The sequence below is a fragment of the Natrix helvetica genome (assembly GCF_964273705.1).
Source record: "Natrix helvetica genome assembly, chromosome: 2".
NCBI lineage: Eukaryota > Metazoa > Chordata > Lepidosauria > Squamata > Natricidae > Natrix > Natrix helvetica.
Window position 1 is genome coordinate 197,219,184 of NC_138552.1, and position 19,863 is coordinate 197,239,046.

Genomic DNA, 19,863 nt, shown 5'->3' on the forward strand with positions numbered 1-19,863 from the left:
GGTTGCTGCAATTGGTTGTAAATGCAAGCCAGTTGCTAAAGGGCCTCAAATATGATCATGTGACCACAAGGTCGTATGGCAATCAATAGCTTTGAGTCCATAAGTAAATTTTATGATCATAAGTAATTTTTTTTCAATTCTGCTATAACTTGTAAGTCAATGATTACCCGTATCACAAAATTAAAAATATTTGGGAGAAAAAAATGGGCTATATCATGGATACAAAGTTATCTTCTCTTGGGAGGACATTCCGCATTTAAGCTTCATTAATAAACATTCTTTTAACTGCCATTTTCCTCACCTTATTTGATGGGGAGATGTGGGAAAAGGACACTCACTGAACATTGCTTGAGACTTCAAGACATAACAGCAGATAGACTTTAATTATATATTTCAGACTTGTACTGGAGCCCATTCTCAGGGAATTTCTCCCAAAATAGTGGGTGCTATTGGCTATTGGGCTATTCTGTGTGTTGGACTATTCTGTATTTTGTGGATATAAATACCACACACAGAAAAACCCAAAGCACATACTCTACTAGAGAGAAAGTCCCTGTGGATGGGCTTCAGTACAAGTCTGTAAGCTCGGAAGACTAAACTTCCGATCCTGGTGGCTGACTCAGATTGGATCCTGCTATAATATTGATTTTTATTGTTCTCATTATCTTCTCCAATTTCTCATTTTGGTGCTATCCCCGTATGATGTTTTAAGGGAATCCCCCAACAGTAAACTAGCAGATTGTGAATAGCTACCGTGTTTCCCTGAAAATAAGGCCTAATCAGAAAATAAGCCTTACATGATTTTTCGAGATGCTCGTAATATAAGCCCTACCCCCCAAATAAACTCCAGTTAAGACAGCAAAACAGATGAATTTAGTACCTGCATTTCCCCAGAAATAAGACCTAATGGGAAATTAACCTTAATGTGTCTTTTGGAGCAAAAATTAATATAAGACCTGAACTTATTTTTAGGGAAATATGATATAACAAGACTTCATTTGGTAGACTTCTACATATTCTATTAATCTGAGTAAATCAAAATCTGTTCATCAAGTTGCAAGAATCTTTAAAAATGCAAATATAACCTTTTAGAAGAAAGCCATTCAATCCAAAGCAGACAGATAATGGACAAAGCACTATAATCAATATCTCTACAATACTAGTGGGTTGGTTTGTTTTTCTTTTTGTCCTCCATCCACCTGAGTGTAATCAGCATATTAGTGACCTCTTAACATAATGAACAGAACAGAATCGAATAGAAATACAATACAATGCAATACTTTATTGTGACTTTGAATGTACACTAATCGGCATACATTAAAATAAAATTACGTTGCATACACTAGAAATCTCAATTTCATGTAGATGTTGACATTTCACTTTGTTCTGAGAAATTAAGTCTATATTTCAGTGAGGTTGGATGGGTCAGGTATGGAACAGGTATGGGAGAAAGTTTCATGCACAAGATTCTAATACAATTGTAACAGGTTTTTCCCTTGCATTTGTTCCTATTGCTCCTATTTCGAAGGATTAATCCATTCCCCATTTTTCTAGTGTTGCTTAGTTTTGCTTAGTGCTCTTCGAAATGTATAGTGCAGGGGTGGCGAACACGTGGCTCGCGAGCCGCATGCGGCTCCCGGCCAAAATAAATGAGGCTCTTTGCCTCTTATCATTATTTAGTATACTGTGGCTCGGATCGCGCGCTCCCTTTCGGAAGCTGGGGAGGTCCTTTGCAGGCAGCTAGAATGGGCCGCGCCTGCAAAGGACTTCCCCAGACTTGCTTTGAGGAGCACAGGGCGACTGAGGCTAGTTGTGAAGCCCCAAAGCCCCCACCGCCACCGGAAGAACTGCTGCCACCTCCTCCTCATCCTCCTCTAACAGGCAGCACTGCCGGATTTGCCGCCCGGCGCTGCGGCTGAGATGAAGCCGCCAAAGCTCCAGCCGGCATCTCCGCGCGTGGCAGCGGCGCCTCCCTTCCGCTCGGAGCAGCTGAGCTCAGTCAGCGCTGGGTTACCCCTGCCCCCTCCTCCTCCTCCGCCGTGCTTTTGAGGAGCCATGAGGCTGCAGGAGCCAGTAGGAAGGCGGGGGGGGGGGGCGGCAGGGGAAAAAAAGCCTCATGGCTCCTCAAAAGCACGGAGGAGGGGGAGGGGGCAGAGGTAACCCAGCGCTGAGCTCAGGAGCAAATCTGGTGATTCTGTTGGAGGAGGAGGAGGTAGCAGCAGTTATTCTGGTGGCAACTCGTACTCGTCGGCATCTTCAGCAGAAGCCCTGCCCACAATGAAGAAAGCAAAGATGGAGCAGATGCACGCAGATGACGTCGCTGCAACATGACTGGAGGAGGAATTCTGGGAGTTGAAGTCCACAAGTGTTAAAGCTGTCAGGTTTGAAGACCCCTGGGGGTTTTTTTCCCTAAAGGGTTAGGGTGCAAGGGTCTTGTAACTTGACAGCTTTAAGAGTTGCGTGCTTCAAATGCCAGAGTTTCTGAGCCAACATTTTGGTTGCTAAGCAGGAGCGTTGTTAAGTGATACTGATATTATATAACACTTTGAATTAAGCGGGTACCTTGAAGAAACATAACTTTGAGTTTCAAATAATACTGATTTCGTTGTTGTCTTAGGTGACATCTGTGAAAAAAATTCGGGTGCTCAGGCATGAAAATGTGCCGCTCAACACTATACTTTTCTGCTCACATCGAAAAAAAATTAGAGGGAACATTGCTTCCGGGTCTGTTTTGGCAGGTCACTGCGTGGTGTGGCTCTCTGACTCTCACAGTTTAAAATTTTGGCTCTTTTTGTCGAACTTGTTCGCCACCCCTGGTATAGTGCATGTACACTGCAATAAAGTTCTCAAAGAGTTAATACAGAAATACTGTATTTCTTTTGCTTTGTATTGCATTGAAACTGGGAGATAACATTGAGAGCTCTATTATTCTATTAAGCATGCTTATGATCTGTGTAGTGCTTACTTAAATTTAAATCCTAAAAGCTTGAAAAAAATCCCTTCTTTAGCAAAATTGCTGTCAAGCGAATTGTATAATTTGTTATTCTTCACAAACATCAATGTTCATGTTTTACTTGAAGGGGATATCCAATCCCATTGTGTTCAAAGGCTCTGCCACAATATATGGAGTAAATCAATTAACATTCACTCAATAATAAAAGGCTTGTTATACAGAGCAGTGATGGCAAACCTTTTCGGCACTAAGTGCCCAAACCAGAATGTGTGCATGTGCACCAGAGTGCTGGAAACCTGAAGACCAGTATGCGTGCGCCGGCCACATGGTCTTTGGGTTCCCAGTGCTCTGGCACACGCAAAGACCAGTTGTCTGGCGCACATGCGTGTGCCGGAAACCAGAAGAGCAGCTGGCAACGGTGCGCATGCCCACAGAGAGGACTCTGCGTGCCTCCTCTGGCACGCGTGCCATAGGTTTGCCATCACGGATATAGAGGCTTGGAGCCTATCTTTACTCACTGTTTTAAAAATCTGTTGGCTTCAAAGGATAGATAGAATGGAAATGGTGGTTGATGGCTAATAGTCGATTGAGCTAATAGCCAGGGATTAAGATAAACAAAGTCAGTAGTAGATGGAACTAATTAATTCTACTTTTCTTTCCATTCTGCATCATTGCAAAATCATTAAGAACTTTCGTATGGATCTGCAGTCAAAACTGAAGGTCTTTATTTCAAATGTTGCTTCTATTCTACAGGGCTGCAAATTTATATGTAATAATATGAGCGTAATTATCTTGTTCACAATAAGACTTTTCTCTTACTACAGTAGAAAGGATTGAAAAAAAAGCATATTAACTGAGTGAGGAAAATCCCAGGCTAAGCATCATAGTGGAGGTAGAAAGCCTATTGCACGTGCATGGGTCAGCAGGGAACTATGGAAGAAGGAAATCATCGAATTAATGATTTTATACTGGTTGACTAATTGAAGCCCACCACATAATGCAGATTATATTATTGCAGTTTCTACAATACCCTGGTCTCAGGGTATGTATATTCAAGACTGCATACATGTTTGTGTATATAGACATGTGAACTGCATACACACATTGGACTGAGTTGCTGTATTCATGTTTATCATTAAGAAAGGTAGTTCAGCAGAACAAAGGCAATTCCCAAAGTCCTAAATCTAGTCTTTATCCCTTTCAGACTTGTGGTACAATATTGATTTTCTTTGGCATGAACTGACATACTTACCCTTCCACCCTCCTTCCGTCCTTCCCTTCTTTCCTGAAATTTATATGGCCACCTACTTGCTCACAGTGACTCTAGGCGATCTACAAGCAGAAAAAACAAAAAAACAATACCCCCCCCCCAACGGAACAACACACAATCAAATGAGCCACTTGATGGGCTCCATCCCACTTCGGATTTCCAAGTCTTCAAGGCTTTTTGAAAGAGTGTCAAAGTGGAAGCTGTCTAATTTCTGAAGGGACGATGTGCCAAAGGGAAGGAGCCACCACTTTGAGTCTTTAGCATCACAGGCCTGCTGACTTAGAAGTCTAAGAATTTAACATTTGACTTTCTGCATGCAACTATCAACCAGTGATTTCCATGCCCTCATTCATATTATTGAACTTAAATAAACGGCCACGCCTCTTTTGAGCATAAAATGATCAGGATGAAAAAGGATCCACTGATTTGTAAGAAAGTGACAAAATATATTGACTCCTTGTGGCTGATGAAGGTCACTGAAATGATAAATGTGTCTTATTTGAAAAGACACAATGCTTAAATCTTCAAATAATTGCAGAAAAATGGTATGAACAAAAATAGATTAATATGAGAATGAATTTTTTTTAGTGCGCAGCTTTAATTTAAACCTCAAAAAGTGTGGTGTTATGGACTATTAAAAATGAGCTAAACATTACACAAACTAAATTGCTTTTGTGGCTAACATTTCATAATGAATACGCATTTGGTTAGGACTTTCAAGAGGTTTGTGATAATTTTGTCACAATGAGTGAAATGTGAGATAGTATGTGGAAAAATGTCAATGGCTTTGGGAGAAAAAGAAACAGCAGATAAAATGTTAGGATTTTTTTTTAACTTATATGAAGAAAGGCCGCCTTGGGTGGAAAAGAATTAACATATTTCATGAAGTCAGGTGCTTCAGTTTATTGACAAGAAAAATCTTACTTAAATTTTTAATAAACCCAGTAAAACCTGATGCAAACTAAACTAGGAAAAGATCCAGAAAAAAGAAAAGGAAAAGAAAAAAAAAGAAGAAAAGCAACAACAAAGACTATAATAAAGAATTGGCTTCCAAACTTTATGACACTGAGCATAAGCTAATTTGTGCTCGTTTTTACAATTTCCTGACTTCAGAAAAGAATATTGAAGGAAAGCAAGAAGGCAACAGTAAAATCTTTGGATTCAGTAATACTATGGTATCTTTGCTGATTTCATAAACAGGGTTATCTTTTCAAAAGTTCGGGGAAAATAAAGCTGGCTGCTTTTATCTGAAGAAGCTAAATTGAGGAATAGAGATACTGAAGATTAGTATCTCATGGAACAAGGGGATGGAGGTGACATTTTTGAATGGTCTTTTGGGGAACCTTCAGATTCCTCAAGCAGTTAATGAGGTTCCATGAAAGGCTAAAAAATGTATTCACTTGAACATTGCCAGTTTTCTATTAAGAGCTTTGCCTCTTGATCAGATTAAAGTGGTTTTTTTTTTAAATGAACAGCTCCACAACCTGAAAGTTTGAAAAACCTGAGATAGACTCTGATCCTCACACTGATATTTGTAATTACTTTTCTTTCCTCTTAAGAGAATTCATAAAATGCAAGACTTCATATATTTTTCTTGTCATGTGGTACAACAGGGCAATAATATTTAGCTAAAATAACATACATACATACATACAAATATTGTGTTTATGTATGTATACACACACACACCCTATTTTTTCGGAGTATAAGACGCACCTTTTTCCCCACTTAAGAGTGTGGAAATGTTGGTGCGTCTTATACACTGAATACATCCATTTTGGCCTCCTGAAGCCCTGCCCCCTGCATCCCATTTTTGTGAAAAATGGGCTGTTTTTCACAAAAAACGGAGGCGTTTTTGCCTCCCCACCCCCTCAAAAGCACTCTGCAGGTTTCAGCAGGGCTAGGGGAAGACAAAAATGCAATTTTTTTCAAAAAACAAGCGAAAAAAGGCAGTTTTTGCAAAAATGGAGGTGTTTTTGCCTTCCCCCAGCCCCCAGAAGCACTCTGCAGGCTTCAGCAGGGCTGGGGGATGCCTCCATTCTTGTGAAAAACGTCCCATTTTCCGCCGTTTTTTTGCCTTCCCCCAGCTCTGCTGAAGCCTGCAGAGTGCCGGGGGGGGAGGTGTGGACCTCTCGGGGGGGGGGGAGAAGAGGTGCGGAGAGGGGGGGAGGGGGTGTGGACAAAAACTTCTTTTCTTACTTCTTTGCAATCTTGGTGCATCTTATACACCGGTGCAAAAAATATGGTAGTCTCAATAGTATTAATGGTCCAGCAAAAAAGAAAGGAAAAGTGAAAAAGGAGAAACAACCCATTTTTATTCATGATTCTTGCTATCCTGTCAGAGTACTGCATTATTTTGCTCATTCCCTTAACCTATTGACCCTTGAGAATATGGCTTTCTTATTTCTAAGAATAAAGAAAATATTTGTCTTTAAATTATAAATATCCATCACAAATGAATATGCTTCATAACAAGCCTCTCTGAAAATAAACATTGTATGCTTCAACGCACTTGGCAGAAAGTGATGCTGCTGTTAGGAACACAAGGCATTTATGCTTCTGTCTATTAATGAATTCCAAGTAATTGTAAAGAAATCGTAACCAGTATGATGTTTGTTTCAACTAGGAAGTGCTTTAGTGTCTAATCTTCTGTTTTTCCTTCTCTGTCTCTAATTTTCAGTGTAATCAACTGCCCATATTCTGAAGTAAACCTGAACAAAGAACATACTCTTTCGGACCGTTTAAGTGGGGAGACCCCTTTAAACAATCCACCTATGCATTGGAATCGAAAATCAGAAATAAATGAAAGATCAGCCTCTCCTATAATCAAGTAACTATGTCAATGAAATTATGCTGAAACACTATTGTACTATATGTGTTTTATGTGTGTGGCTGATCCTGAAGTATATATGTCATCTTTTGTGGTGTTTGTTTCAGGAATATAGGGGCAAACTCAAAAGGCCTTGACTGATTTTTATTTTAAATGTGAATTCTTTCAGTAAATTCATTTTGTACTTGTGAGAAGAACTTGGAAATTCTTTTGACTCATCAGTATGTATTTCTAAGACTGAAATTTAGAGAAGTGCTTTTGGTCTCCGTTGTAAGGCTCTAGTTATTCCCAGGGGATTTTGGCTTTTTTCTTCCTCTTGAGCAGCTTAATCCCAAATGTCATCAGAACATGTGTTTGAATCTTTCTACATTTCGAAAAGAAAAGCGATGGGGAATTGCTGTTCAAGAAATAACAACCCCAATTCCATTGGGCATTGGGAACAAATTGCAGTGATTTCAATCCTGATAAGTATAAATGTCTTTTGTGGATGGCATATATCGATTATACCCATACTCATATTTATAGTGCATGGTTTTATTGAAGACAAATCTTTAAATCAGAGGCATACAAAGTTGGAGAATTAGGTTACATATTTTCTCTTTTTGTGAGAGTAAATGTATATATTAAGGCAGTGGCTCTTCACCATGGACCCCCTTTAAATACCTTTTGTGGCCATGGAAGATGGTTACAGACCACCAAGACTTAACTCAAGATTTAAATCAGTGTTTCTCAATCTTGGGGACTTTAAGTCCTGTGGACTTCAACTCCCAGAATTCCCCAGCCAGCTATGCTGGCTGGGGGATTCTGGGAGTTGAAGTCCATAGGACTTAAAGTCTCCAAGGTTTGAGAAACACTGATCTAAATCATAAAATTTCTTCAAGCCTTTGTGAACCACCTACAATGACTTCGTGTAAATGCTTTAAATAAATAGTCAGGTATATGCTAATTATATTCAATTATAAATAAGAGATACTCAGTAATATTCAGCTTTATTTTCCAGTTTAAGTTTTGCATCAATGCAGGATTTTAAATAATTGCTTTTTATATATATAACAGTAACAGAAAATGTCCTAGTCCCAGTCACACTGGAGTAAAGCCTGCACCTCATTTACAGTCTTCAAAGGAGGAAGATACAGATGTGAAACTTCTTTGCAAAAAGCCTTTAGTGTGTGATGTCAAAGAAGAAAACTACAGGTATCTTACCTGTTTTATTTTGTTTTCAAATACTGTATATTTTAGCTCTGATCTATGTAATCTGTAATCTTATTTGCTGCTTTCCAAAACATAATCTTTTATTCAGGACCGTAATTGTATCATGTAAATGATGTGGCCTACAAATCCATTTGCTAAATTTTTGAAAGGGCAAAAACTGCCTTCCCAGGATCCGGAGTCCCTCTGGAGACCGGAAACATGCTCCATTTCTGGCACCAGGAGGCTCCAGGGAGGGCCTCCAGAGCCTGGGGGAGGCCATTTTAGCCTTCCCAGAGGCTCAAGGAAAGCCTCCGGAGTCCGGAGGAGGGCGAAAAACTGAAGTTCCATATTTCGCTCTTCACAGGAAAGCCCCCGGAGGAGGAGGAGGAAAGCTTCCGGAGGAGGCTTTCCTGGAGCCTGGGGAGGGCGAATACGGCCCCCGGAAGTTCCATTTTTCATGCTGGCCAGGCTCTGGAGGCTTTCCTAGAGCCTGGGGAGGCCGAAAATCAACTGGCTGGCACACTCATGCACGCTGGAGCCTTACATAGGCGTGCCATCTGTGGCACATGTGCCATAGGTTCGCCATCATGGAATTAGACAGTCACTTGTCTGAGATGGTACATGTTCTCCTGCTTGAGCAGGCGGCTGGACTAGAAGAACTCCAAGGTCCCTTCCAGCTTCTATTCTATTCCTATTCTATTCTAATTCTATTCCTATTTCCGTATAGTTTTAATTCCATTCTTAAAAGAAACATGGTAGTCCTTCACTTACCGGTAGCAATTCTTCTGCCTTTTCCCCCTGCAGGTATAGAGGTTTATTGCTTTAATATAATAATTAATAATTAATAACAATACTACTACTAATAATAATAATACTTGCGTATGAAAGAAAAAAGAAACCAGTATCACAACACTAATAGCAATAAAGACAGAGGGAAATAACTGTTTGAGATAGTATAATGAAATATCCCAGAGTTAATATTAAAATGTACTATATTCATAACATCCATAGTATTAACTAGTTATAATAACCTATGACTAGGGATAAAGCATCAGGTTGGGAAATTTAATTGCATGCAGTTCATATTTCACAGCACTGTCTGGATTATTGTAGCATCCTATTTAATTAAAAAGCAATTCAATCCCTTGAAACCTGGATCAAATTATTTTCAGTAATTATAACATCTAGAAGTTTATTTTTCAATATTAGTGTCCTCCTAGAAAGGAGAACAGAAGAACCAAAAATGAATATTCAGTCTTTTCCTAATTATTAGGAAATTCTGCAGACCAATGCTAAGTACTGTCGCAGAAATTCTACATCCATTTTAAAACTTCATTTTAAAAGTGTCTTTACCATTTTAAATGTTAATATTATATTCATATTTTTCATTTATTTTTTTCATTTTCTGTATTCAGAGTGGACAATATTTCATTCTTCCTGTCACATCTGTTTCTCGAGCCTAGGCTATTTTTAAATGCGCATCAAATATCTTTGAAAGGTGTAACATAGCTAGAAATAAGAAAAATATTAGGGATTAATTACCACCTAAAGTAGTAAGACTTTTAAAATTAATCAATAGCTTAACAATGACTACATTTTCCTGGAATAAGTGTCTTCTCCAGACCAGTGGTGGGGCCCTACTGGTTTGGGCCAGTTCAGCCAAACCAGTAGAGAGGTTTGGCGGCCTGGGTTGCTGGAACTGGCAGCGACCCAGGCCTGCCACACCCCCGAACTGGTTCTCCCGTTGGTGCCATAGGCGCCATCTTGTTTTTTGCTTCTGCGCATGCGCAGAACAATTTTTATTCTAATGTGCATACACGCGCAGCGCACATGGTGCACGTGTGCGGCCATGACTGAACTGGCAATAGCGACTGCCAGAATCCACCCCTGCTCCAGGCGCTTCACAAATGTGAAGAAGTTTAACCCAAACACTTCTTTTTTATTAGTTGAACAAGCCAAACCTTTTGATGAGTTTATGTGCTGCTTAGAAAGTGGAGTGTCTGAAGCAGCCACATGAGTCTTAAACCAGTGTGGGCTGCTTTGAAGGTTTGAAGAGAGATGCTTTATTTGCAGTTCTCTGTCCTGCAAAGTCCAGAGAGATGCAAATAAAGCAACTGTCCAGCCCTATTACATTGCTGAGTAGTACAGTTTTTACAGGTGATTCCAAAATTGCCTTGCCCTTCCCAAGACACAAGGATACACTTATCGTATTTTTCGGAGTATAAGAGGCTCCGAAGTATAAGACGCACCTAGCTTTTGGGGATGAAAACAAGAGAAAAAAAATCTGCCTCTGCCTTCCAGCAATTCGCCTCATACCAAACAGCAAACAGTACAGAAGCTATACACTGTTTCAGATGTTACATTTCAGACTGTACTTGTACAGCTGCTGTTAAAATTGATGTGGCTTTCTGGAAGTGTACATTATTCTCTGCTATTTAAAAGAAGATGCAAAAGCACTTCAGATCAAGCATTTATTTTAAAAAGCTTCTTCATTTTAAGTTGTCTAGAACAATAATAAAGCAGTCTTCAAAAAATAAATAATAATTTGAACATTCTGTAGGCATTTATAGTTAATGACTTACCTCCTTGCAGCAAACAGCCTGTTTGTTTCAGTTTAGCCTGATTAAAAGAAAAAAAAAATCTGCCTCTGCCTCCCAGCAATTTGCCTTGTTGCAACAAACAGCAAGTTTCACTTTCAATTTCAGTTTAAATTCTGGGCCCCGATCATCAGCTGTTTCAGGCTGCAGGGATTGCCATAGCCTATTGCCACCTTCGCAAAACCCATTTTCTCTGTTTGCTGCAGAGAGATAAATTTCTGGGAGGCAGAGGCCAAAGGGTGGGGGCCGGTGGGTGGGGCTACAGACACAGCCAAATTTTCACCCTCTTTTAGGGGGTAAAAAGGTGTGTCTTATACTCTGAGTAGTTCTCTTCATAACCAGAAACTGCTTCCCTGAAACTGGAAGATGTAAATGTTGAATGGCTGTTTATCTGTGAGCAGCCACTCAACATTCATTTATTTATACATCACATTAGATCATATTAAGTCATGCTTAAGTATTTGGTAGGTTCACAACACATTAAGGCACAAACAATGATTTATAGTTCACAGTAGCCAACTTCATGCAACATTCTAAGTAAAAATCAAAGTGTGTGAATTGATATTGACGTTTCCTTCACTGTATTCTGAACATTATTGAATTAAATATTAAAAATGAATTTGATCTTGCATTGTAACAAATGATAGCAGGTAATACCTAACTGTCTTATTTTGTTTTGACCAGTTTCTCTTAACTGTTTTCATTGCTGCAGAATATAGATATTGCTCATCATACAGGAAACCCAGTCATAAATTATTGTGATCATAAATTAAGGCACCCACTAGTCTGGATCCATTTTTTTGAAACTTCACCGTGATTAAAAAGGTTCGGCAAACCCATTCTTTTGAGTGGGCAAGGGTGGGGTTTTTTTGCCGGAAACTGGCAAAAAATACTGGAAACCAACAAAAACATCACAAATTGGTCACGTGACCATGGGATATTGCAGCCTGTTGTAAAGTGCAGTCATGTGTCCACTGGGAGGTGTGTGTGACATATTTCAGTGGGCGGAAGTGAAATTGCAAACCATAAAGCACCCAGCCTGAGGTCTTCATAAGTACAAACTTTCGTAAAACGACCAGCTGTTAATTAAGGATCACCTGCTTCATGTTTTTCAATGTTGCACGTTTCAATATTGCAACGTACTTACGATTCTAAATTTAAATAGTGGACTTACTGACAGCAGATTGATTGACAGTTACACGCGTGTTTTTCCAATAAATACTCATCTGACTAGGTTCTATTGCAGTTATTTCTTTAAAACTGTACCCAGTTCTTTGCTTTACTATTGACATTAGGTAACTTAATTATTTTCTATATTTCAAAATGGAGCATCTAACAATTAAAATTTAATTAAGTGCATCTCTATTTGTTAAATTGTAGAGTTGTTGGTCAATCCTCCCTTTAATCGTGCTTGGGTTTTTTCCCACATAATTGCAGTTGCAAAAGGAAATATATGTAGCTAACCAGTTTTATTTTTACTTACAAACACAGGAAAATAAAGTAAATGAATCTGAGGAACAACATTTTTTTGTATAAGGAGTTCATGTCCTAATGTATTTCATACTCCTTACTTGCTTTGAACACAATTAACATTTAAAAATCAAAGAGGTATTTCTGTTGATAGCAAGCATGCCAAAAGTGAGTTGGTGAAGAGCCCTGCTGTTGTACAGCTGGATAGCCTGCTGTTGAGATAAAAACGTCTTCTTTTTCAGCACATTTTAGTTTAATACATTTCCACATTAAATGAAGGACACAGAACCCTTAAGGCACACTCCTTTCAGGTTGAGCAGCAAATGGTTTCTTTATCTAGTGGCACCTTGCTATAGGCTCATATGTGGAGCTTGCAAATAAATACAATAGTTGCACTGCTCACACAGCTATGCTAAGCCAAAATTGTTAAAGAAAAAATAATGGTCTGGTTCAGATATAACAGTGATGGCAAACCTGTGGCACGCGGAGCCATTTGTCAGGGCACGCGAGGCGCTGCCCTGTCAGCTGGCCAGCGCACATGCGTGCGCTGGCCACCTGAGTTCACCTTTTTAAAAGCTATTTTTCGCCTTCCCCAGGCTCCAGTCACTTCCGGTTTGCTCGGAGGGTGGTTTTAAGCGCTCTGAAGGCTTCAGGGACCGTCCAATGGTCCCTGAAGCCTCTGGAGGGCCTCGGGGGGGTCGGGGGAGGCTCTTTTCGCCCTCCCCAAGCTCCTATAAAGCCCCTGGAGCCTGGGGAGGGCAAAAAAAGCATGTAAAAATGGGAGGCTCGCACGTTGTGCGCGCATGCACACTGGGGGGGTGTCGCGCGTTGCATTATGGGTGCGGCACGCCCGCACTTGATCCCCCTGCGCTCCCCCTACTTGTGGCACGTGAGGCAAAAAAGGTTCGCCATCACTGAGATATAACATAATTTCCTAGGCTAATCTATAACAATAAAAATCGCTTTATGATTTAGTCTTATGTGTCACTAGATCCATTGATAGTAAACACAAAATTCCAATATTACTTGCCTTTTTTGCTTGATATGTTGGAATATAATTTTTTTCTCTTCCGATAAACATCTAAATGTACCACCTACCAGCATCTGCTGGCAAGAAACTGTCTTTTGCCCACATTCTTACTTCATCTGCATGGCTAATTAAAAAGGAATGACGCTTCAGTATGAAACATCTTATGGCTTGGCATAATTTCCTAGCCCTGAAAATAGTTGAGTCATTTTTCTGGAGTACAATGGGATACTGTAAATTTAACAAGGATCTGAAATGTCTTACTTTTGACAGCTGTGCCGTAGAATATATCGTGTAAAGGTGCCAGGAAAATTACTATGTACAAATTATCCTGAAAAATGCTAGTTTTTCCTCACTTGTTTTCAAGGCTGTCAACTCTATGCATCTTTAGTAGTCAGACACCAAAGTTTTCTGTTTGACATTATTACTTCGTTATAAAGTTATTCATTCAGAGAAGGATAATGACTTCCCACTGTTCTTCAGTACTTCCTCCCTCTGAAACTAATTCCACTTAGCATTGATAAGGTGGAGAGACATCCAGCCCTAACTTTCTACTTTGTAGGATGCCAGATGACTTGATTCTCCTACTCCTACTCCTATTGTACATATACATTAAACTGTCATCCATCAAGGTCATCCCTCAGCATGATGATAAATGTCATCAGCACAATGATAATACTTAATTGTACACCTCTATCCCAGATCATCCAAATGAGGTGTTTTCCTAATGCCTGGAGGAAGTATGGGTCTGGTTGCGGAAATCTTGGATTCAGATCAACCCTGGCTGTACAATCCTTCAATTTTTCATCATTAAGTCTGAATGGGGTTACACTGCTATAGGCAGAGTTGATGCACAGCAAGAAGTTTCTACCAGATTGTCCGGTTCCGGCGGCGGCGGCAACGGGCAGCTCTTTGCCCGCTCCGGCTCTCCGGTGGGCTTCCCCACTCCTTGGGGGGCACAGGACACCCCATAGAGGGGTCCTGCCGGAGGGGCGGCATCGCGGAGGACTCCTGCAGCGGCGGCGGCCGGCGGGAGGTCTCTCGCGCGCCCAAGGCACCGGGGAGCAAGCTCGGAGGGCCCTTCGTGTTTCTGCGCCTCGCGCCTCGCTATAAGCCAACTGGAGAATGCAACAATAGAAGGAAGCGGCTGCAGTGCGGTGAGGTTGTTTCTCTCTTCATTCCCTACTTTGCATGAAGAACTATTCAGCTTTTTTTAAAGATTTTTACTTTCAGAGCATTTTGGAGGCGCGGCTGGAGGGAGGGGGGTTCCCCCCCCCTTGGACAAGCGGCGAGGAACAATTCTGCTCTCAGCCCCCGGGGAAGGAGGAGGGGGGAGAGCCAAAGAATGAAGCCTCACCCAGGCTGAGATGATTTTCTCTTTAACTTATTTCTACATATTACTGTGATTTGAGGACTTTTGGAACTTTTTAAAACTTTGTTATGCCTCTGTGCCCAAAACTGGCAGGGCAAGATGGCACACGTCCGTTGTCTTTATGAACTGTGAAACCTGACTCCACCTTTAAAATTCAGGCTTCTGGTCTTTGTCTTCGTGTCTCCCAGAGGAATCTCTTGTGGATTGGTATTTTTTAAACTTCCTAGGGGAAATTTTCTATCTACTGCCAGACTTTTTAGAGAGACTCTCTTCTGCCTGGCTCTTCTGCTCCCGGGACTCACCTGGCTACCCTTCTTTTCTAACTGTCTATCTTATATATGGACTGAACTTCTAACGTTATAAAGGATGGCATCTAAAAGACCACCTCCTGGAAAACCTGGCTTTGCCACTTCTGCTCCAACATCCGCAACATCCAGTCCAGCCACACAGTCAAAGATATCAGAACTGATGCAACCTAAGACTACAGAGATGGACTCTCAACAAATGCTTCAACAAATTCTACAGGGCCAGGAGGAAATCAAGAAACAGCTAAGGGAAATGAAAGATGAAATTAAAGAAAATCAAGCCCAAATATATAAGAACTCACAAAGACTGAATCTTGTGGAAGGGGTGGTGGAGGAGGTGAGGGGGGGGGGGGGTAGAAGCTGTGCAGAAAGGGAACAAAGATCTTGACATCCAACAGATGAAAATAGAATTTGAGAGAATGTCCTATTACCTTAGATTTCAAAATGTTATAGAAGAAGATGGGGAAAACATAAAGGACATCATGACAAACATCCTGGCTGACTACACACACAAAGAAAAACAACAGATGGGGTGGGATATAGACCTGGTTTATAGAGTGAACTCAGCTTATGCTAGAACACACAATGTACCTAGGGAGGTTCACATTAAATTTCTTAGAAAAAGTACAAGAGATGAAATTCTGGGTGTACAAAGGGGGCAAGCATTGACATACCATGATATGGAGATAACCATTCTGAAGCAGATCCCTAAGAAGATTAGAGAAAAAAGGAAGAATTATTCGCAATTAGCGAATAAATTATACCAGAAAGGGGTGTGGTTTAGATGGTTGATGCCTGAAGGTATGCTGATATTCTGGGAGGAGACAAGAATCAGAATCAATTCACCCATAGAGCCGCAGGCCTTTATGGAAAAAAACAAAACACTCCTAGAAAAAACACAAGACACTACAACGGACACACAGGACACGGGAGGGGCCAGAGCTCTGCCAGTGGAGGGAGATGGGGCAATAGCAAGAAGACTCAGATCACAAAAATAAACAAGAAAATCATATTATTATAAACTGACCGAAAGTGATAATGGAATTATATCTGGATTTTATACTGTAATGTTTAATCTGATTGAATTTAGTAATAGAACTAATATGCTGATTGTAATCAATTATATACCAATGCATTATATAGAAATGTATACTATGAGTATGGAGGGAGGGGCGCCTGTCACACTTTGCAACTGCCAAAATTTGTATACCTGTCCATTTACCCTTTTCCCTATAAATGTTGAAAAACCAATAAAAAATTTTATTAATAAAAAAAAAAGAAGTTTCTACCAGATTGATGGCTCCAGCTTAAGGAGCTTTTGTATAAATACATATTGTTCACTTGTTGCATCTGTTCCTAAATTGAGGGGCATTGCTCTCAGCCACTCATGTTTTAAATGTTTCTTGGAAGAACTGTTGCAATGTATTCCACGTGAGGCTTCCTTCGAAGACCAATTGGAAGCTTCAGCTGGTCCGGGATGTAGCAACAGATGTAATTTTGAGCGCACCATGGTATGCCCATAAAACCATATAACATATATGGATTCCACTGGCTAATGGTCATTTTTAAAGACCTGCATGGCATGGGGCCAGATTGCTTGCAGGACTCCCCAATTCCAGTGGTTTTTACCCATCTCACAATATCTGCCACAGTGAGAATGTTCTGGGTTCCCTAGTGAAGCAGTGTCACTGCTGGGTCCCAGAAAGCATGCTTTCTCTGTCATGGCAACAGCCCTATGAAGCAGCTTCCCTTGATATGTGGATGATCTTGACTATTGGCCTTTTAGAAGGCTGTGAAGACTCTTTCTCCAGGCATTGGAATGGGATGTTAATTCTGGAGTTCTGGTGTGAATGTATGTGATAAGTGGATTTTTTTTTTCTTTTTAGTTTTAATAGAATGTTATATTTAACTTTTTTCACTGCCCAGATGTTGTTGGGTTGTTGTTTTTTTTAGATGGATGGGAGGCCATATGTATTGGATGGATGGATGAATTTTGTATAATTTCTAATTTAGGAATATACAATGCTTCTCGTTTTTGACTGCTGAGAACAGGTTTTTTTTTATATCTACAGCTCCCTACTTTTATTGAATGACTTGCATCTTTTCAGGCAGTCTCTCCAATGGCTTCGAATATAGTCATATTATCACTTAGTGACTTCAGGCTTTTTAAAATTCCTTACATGTTTAAGCAAGTAATATGGTTTGTAGATCAAAAGGTGTTGTCAATTCAAGTTGCTAGAACCATGATATCACATCCTTGGGGTTTTATATGCCTGGTATGCATTCTGTGGAATCAATTATCTTTGGACTCATCGTTTAACACTTAATAAAATTGTAGAAGGAATTCAAAGTAATTTTATATGATGTTCCACTCTAAAGAAAACATCTTGCCTTGATATCTAAAGATATCATTGTTTTTTTAAATGGAAGACAATGGAGATGGAAATATTAAGCTGGTTTTTGGTTTTGTAGAATTTTATATAGTAGCCAGCAAAATTAATTATGTAAGTTAATATTAGTTTATGAAACCAGATTTCTTGTTATTGTTTTGTTTTGAGAAATAATTTTATTTCAATTTCTATATTTTATTTTACATACATTATAATTTGTATTATATATCTTATAAAATGTTTAGCTAGAAGTGAAAAAAACTTATATTATTATCATTACCAGATAATTAAATGTGAAGCTTCTGTATTACTTAGGGGAGAGCATGCCAAGGAACTCACTGGGAAAGTTGGCTGTGAAGAAAGAAAAATGGAAAATGAAGTATTATTTATAAATGAAACCAAAGGTAGCTGTTATTTCTTGCTACATCTGCTGTTCAAGAGTTTCTCTAGTGACGCATATTAATACTTCCAATTGGCTTTGTGGAATAATTTCATTAATAAAACATTTTATGAAAAACCAGAACCACACTAGGTTGCCTCATAACACTGTTTAGTTTTAGATTGCCTTTAGGGCAGTGGTTCTCAACCTTCCCAATGCCGCGACCCTTTAATACAGTTCCACATGTTGTGGTGACCCCCAACCATAAAATAGGTGTCTCGGTTCCTAAGACCATCGAAAATGTGTTTTCCAATGGTCTTAGGCGACCCCTGGGAAAGGGTCGTTTGACCCCCAAAGGGGTCCCGACCCACAGGTTGAGAACCACTGCTTTAGGGAGTTCAGGCCATGTCTCCCTGAATTCTACTCTGAGTTCACAATGGCAAAAAATAAATAAATCAAGATATCAGTAAACATAAAAATAATGATTTAAACTAAATGACTAAAGATGGAATTTACTTACTTATTTTTTATTTTAAGACGGATTGTTTTCAATACCAGGAGACTCTAGGCAGTTTATAGAATACAGACATGCTAACAAAGTCAGTATCGTCATCATCTTTATTATCATCAAACTAGTAGTTGTAGTCAAAGAAAGAATGCAGAATTCAGTCTGAAAAAATGGAAGGAAAAGCAGTCTCACATAGGACAATGTAGAGGTAAAGCTTTCATTTGTGTTAGGTGAGTTGTGAGTGACCAGCTATAAGTTGCAGTGAATTGTTCAGCCAGGGCTAGTGTGTGCTGGATTTGTGAAACTGGCATTTATAGACAACCATAAAAAGGAGATAAATAGAAGAAAATATTACAACAGAGTGCCCAGTAAGAAATTTAGGTTTGGGTTTAAAAAACAACAACAATGACAATCACAGCATTTATATAGACGCCCATCTTATAACAAACTGGGCGGTTCCCAGAGAAAAATTAAAATAACCCAAAAGCCATATTAAAACTAAAACCAAAATCCTACCATGTTTCCCCGAAAATAAGACATGATCTTATTTTCTTTTGAACCCTGAAATAAGCACTTGGCCTTATTTTCAGGGATGTCTTATTATTTTTGAGGTGCAGGAGGAGGTGAATGTGGCTACCTCCTGGCTGCTGCTCTGTTGGAATATTTTTGGGGAGGAGTTATTTTCAGGGGATGGCTTATTTTAATGCATGCACTCAAAAGTCCTATTGGACCTATTATCTGGGGAGGTCTTATTTTCAGGGAAACAGGGTAGCACCAAGTCAAGCTTCCAATGTGCAGTCCATTTATTTTATCCCAGAGTTTGCAGGACCACCCCAGATCCTCAGTGCTTTATAGGAGGGTAGATCTTCGGGGGGCAGAGTGTTCAATAACGCAGGGGCTTCCAAATGAAAAGATACACTTCCTAGTTTCTATAAAATGGCAATATTTAAGGGAAGGGACTAGGAATTTCCCATCTACCATTGGGAAATGAAGCAATGGTATAGTTGTTTTTTTAAATGCAGAAAAAATGATGGCTGAACAGTTTCCATTGTTTTTCATAGCAGTTAAGCACATAAGATAGTTTAGACTGTGTCCAGAAAAAGGTAGTTATGTATCGAGCCCAGAAATAATTAGTACAGGTTAGAGTATTTCTTATAATCTAACCACAAGCCATGGTGATGCAGTGGGTTAGAGTATAGTACTGCAGGCTACTTCTGTTGACTGCCAGCTGCCTGAAATTTGGCAGTTCAAATCACACCAGATTCAAGGTTGACTCAGCCTTCCATCCTTCCGAGGTCGGGTAAAAGAAACACTTTGTTGGAGGCAATATGCTGACTCTGTAAACTGCTTAGAGAGGGCTATAAAGCACTGTGAAGCGGTATATAAGTGCTATTGCTGTACTCTATAGAATATAGAGCAGCGATGGCGAACCTTTTTTGGCTCGCATGCCATAAGTGAGGGGAGCGCAGGGGGGTCGTGTGTGGGCGTGCCACACCCATAATGCAATGCGCGACCCCCATTGTGCATGCGTGCACTACAGGCGTTCCCCCCCCCCATTTTACATGCTTTTT

General features: G+C 39.9%; 1 protein-coding gene across 5 annotated transcripts in view; it reads left to right on the forward strand.

The window, feature by feature from the left end:
• Positions 1 to 19,863, forward strand: part of L3MBTL3 (L3MBTL histone methyl-lysine binding protein 3) — a 94,189-nt gene that overhangs the window by 66,929 nt on the left and 7,397 nt on the right. For all 5 annotated transcript variants that reach the window (XM_081940301.1, XM_081940302.1, XM_081940300.1 and 2 more), the window contains 3 exons: positions 6,904 to 7,053; positions 8,110 to 8,247; positions 17,721 to 17,809. In XM_081940301.1, coding sequence (XP_081796427.1) covers positions 6,904 to 7,053; positions 8,110 to 8,247; positions 17,721 to 17,809 — 377 coding nt within the window. The remainder of the gene's footprint in view (positions 1 to 6,903; positions 7,054 to 8,109; positions 8,248 to 17,720; positions 17,810 to 19,863) is intronic.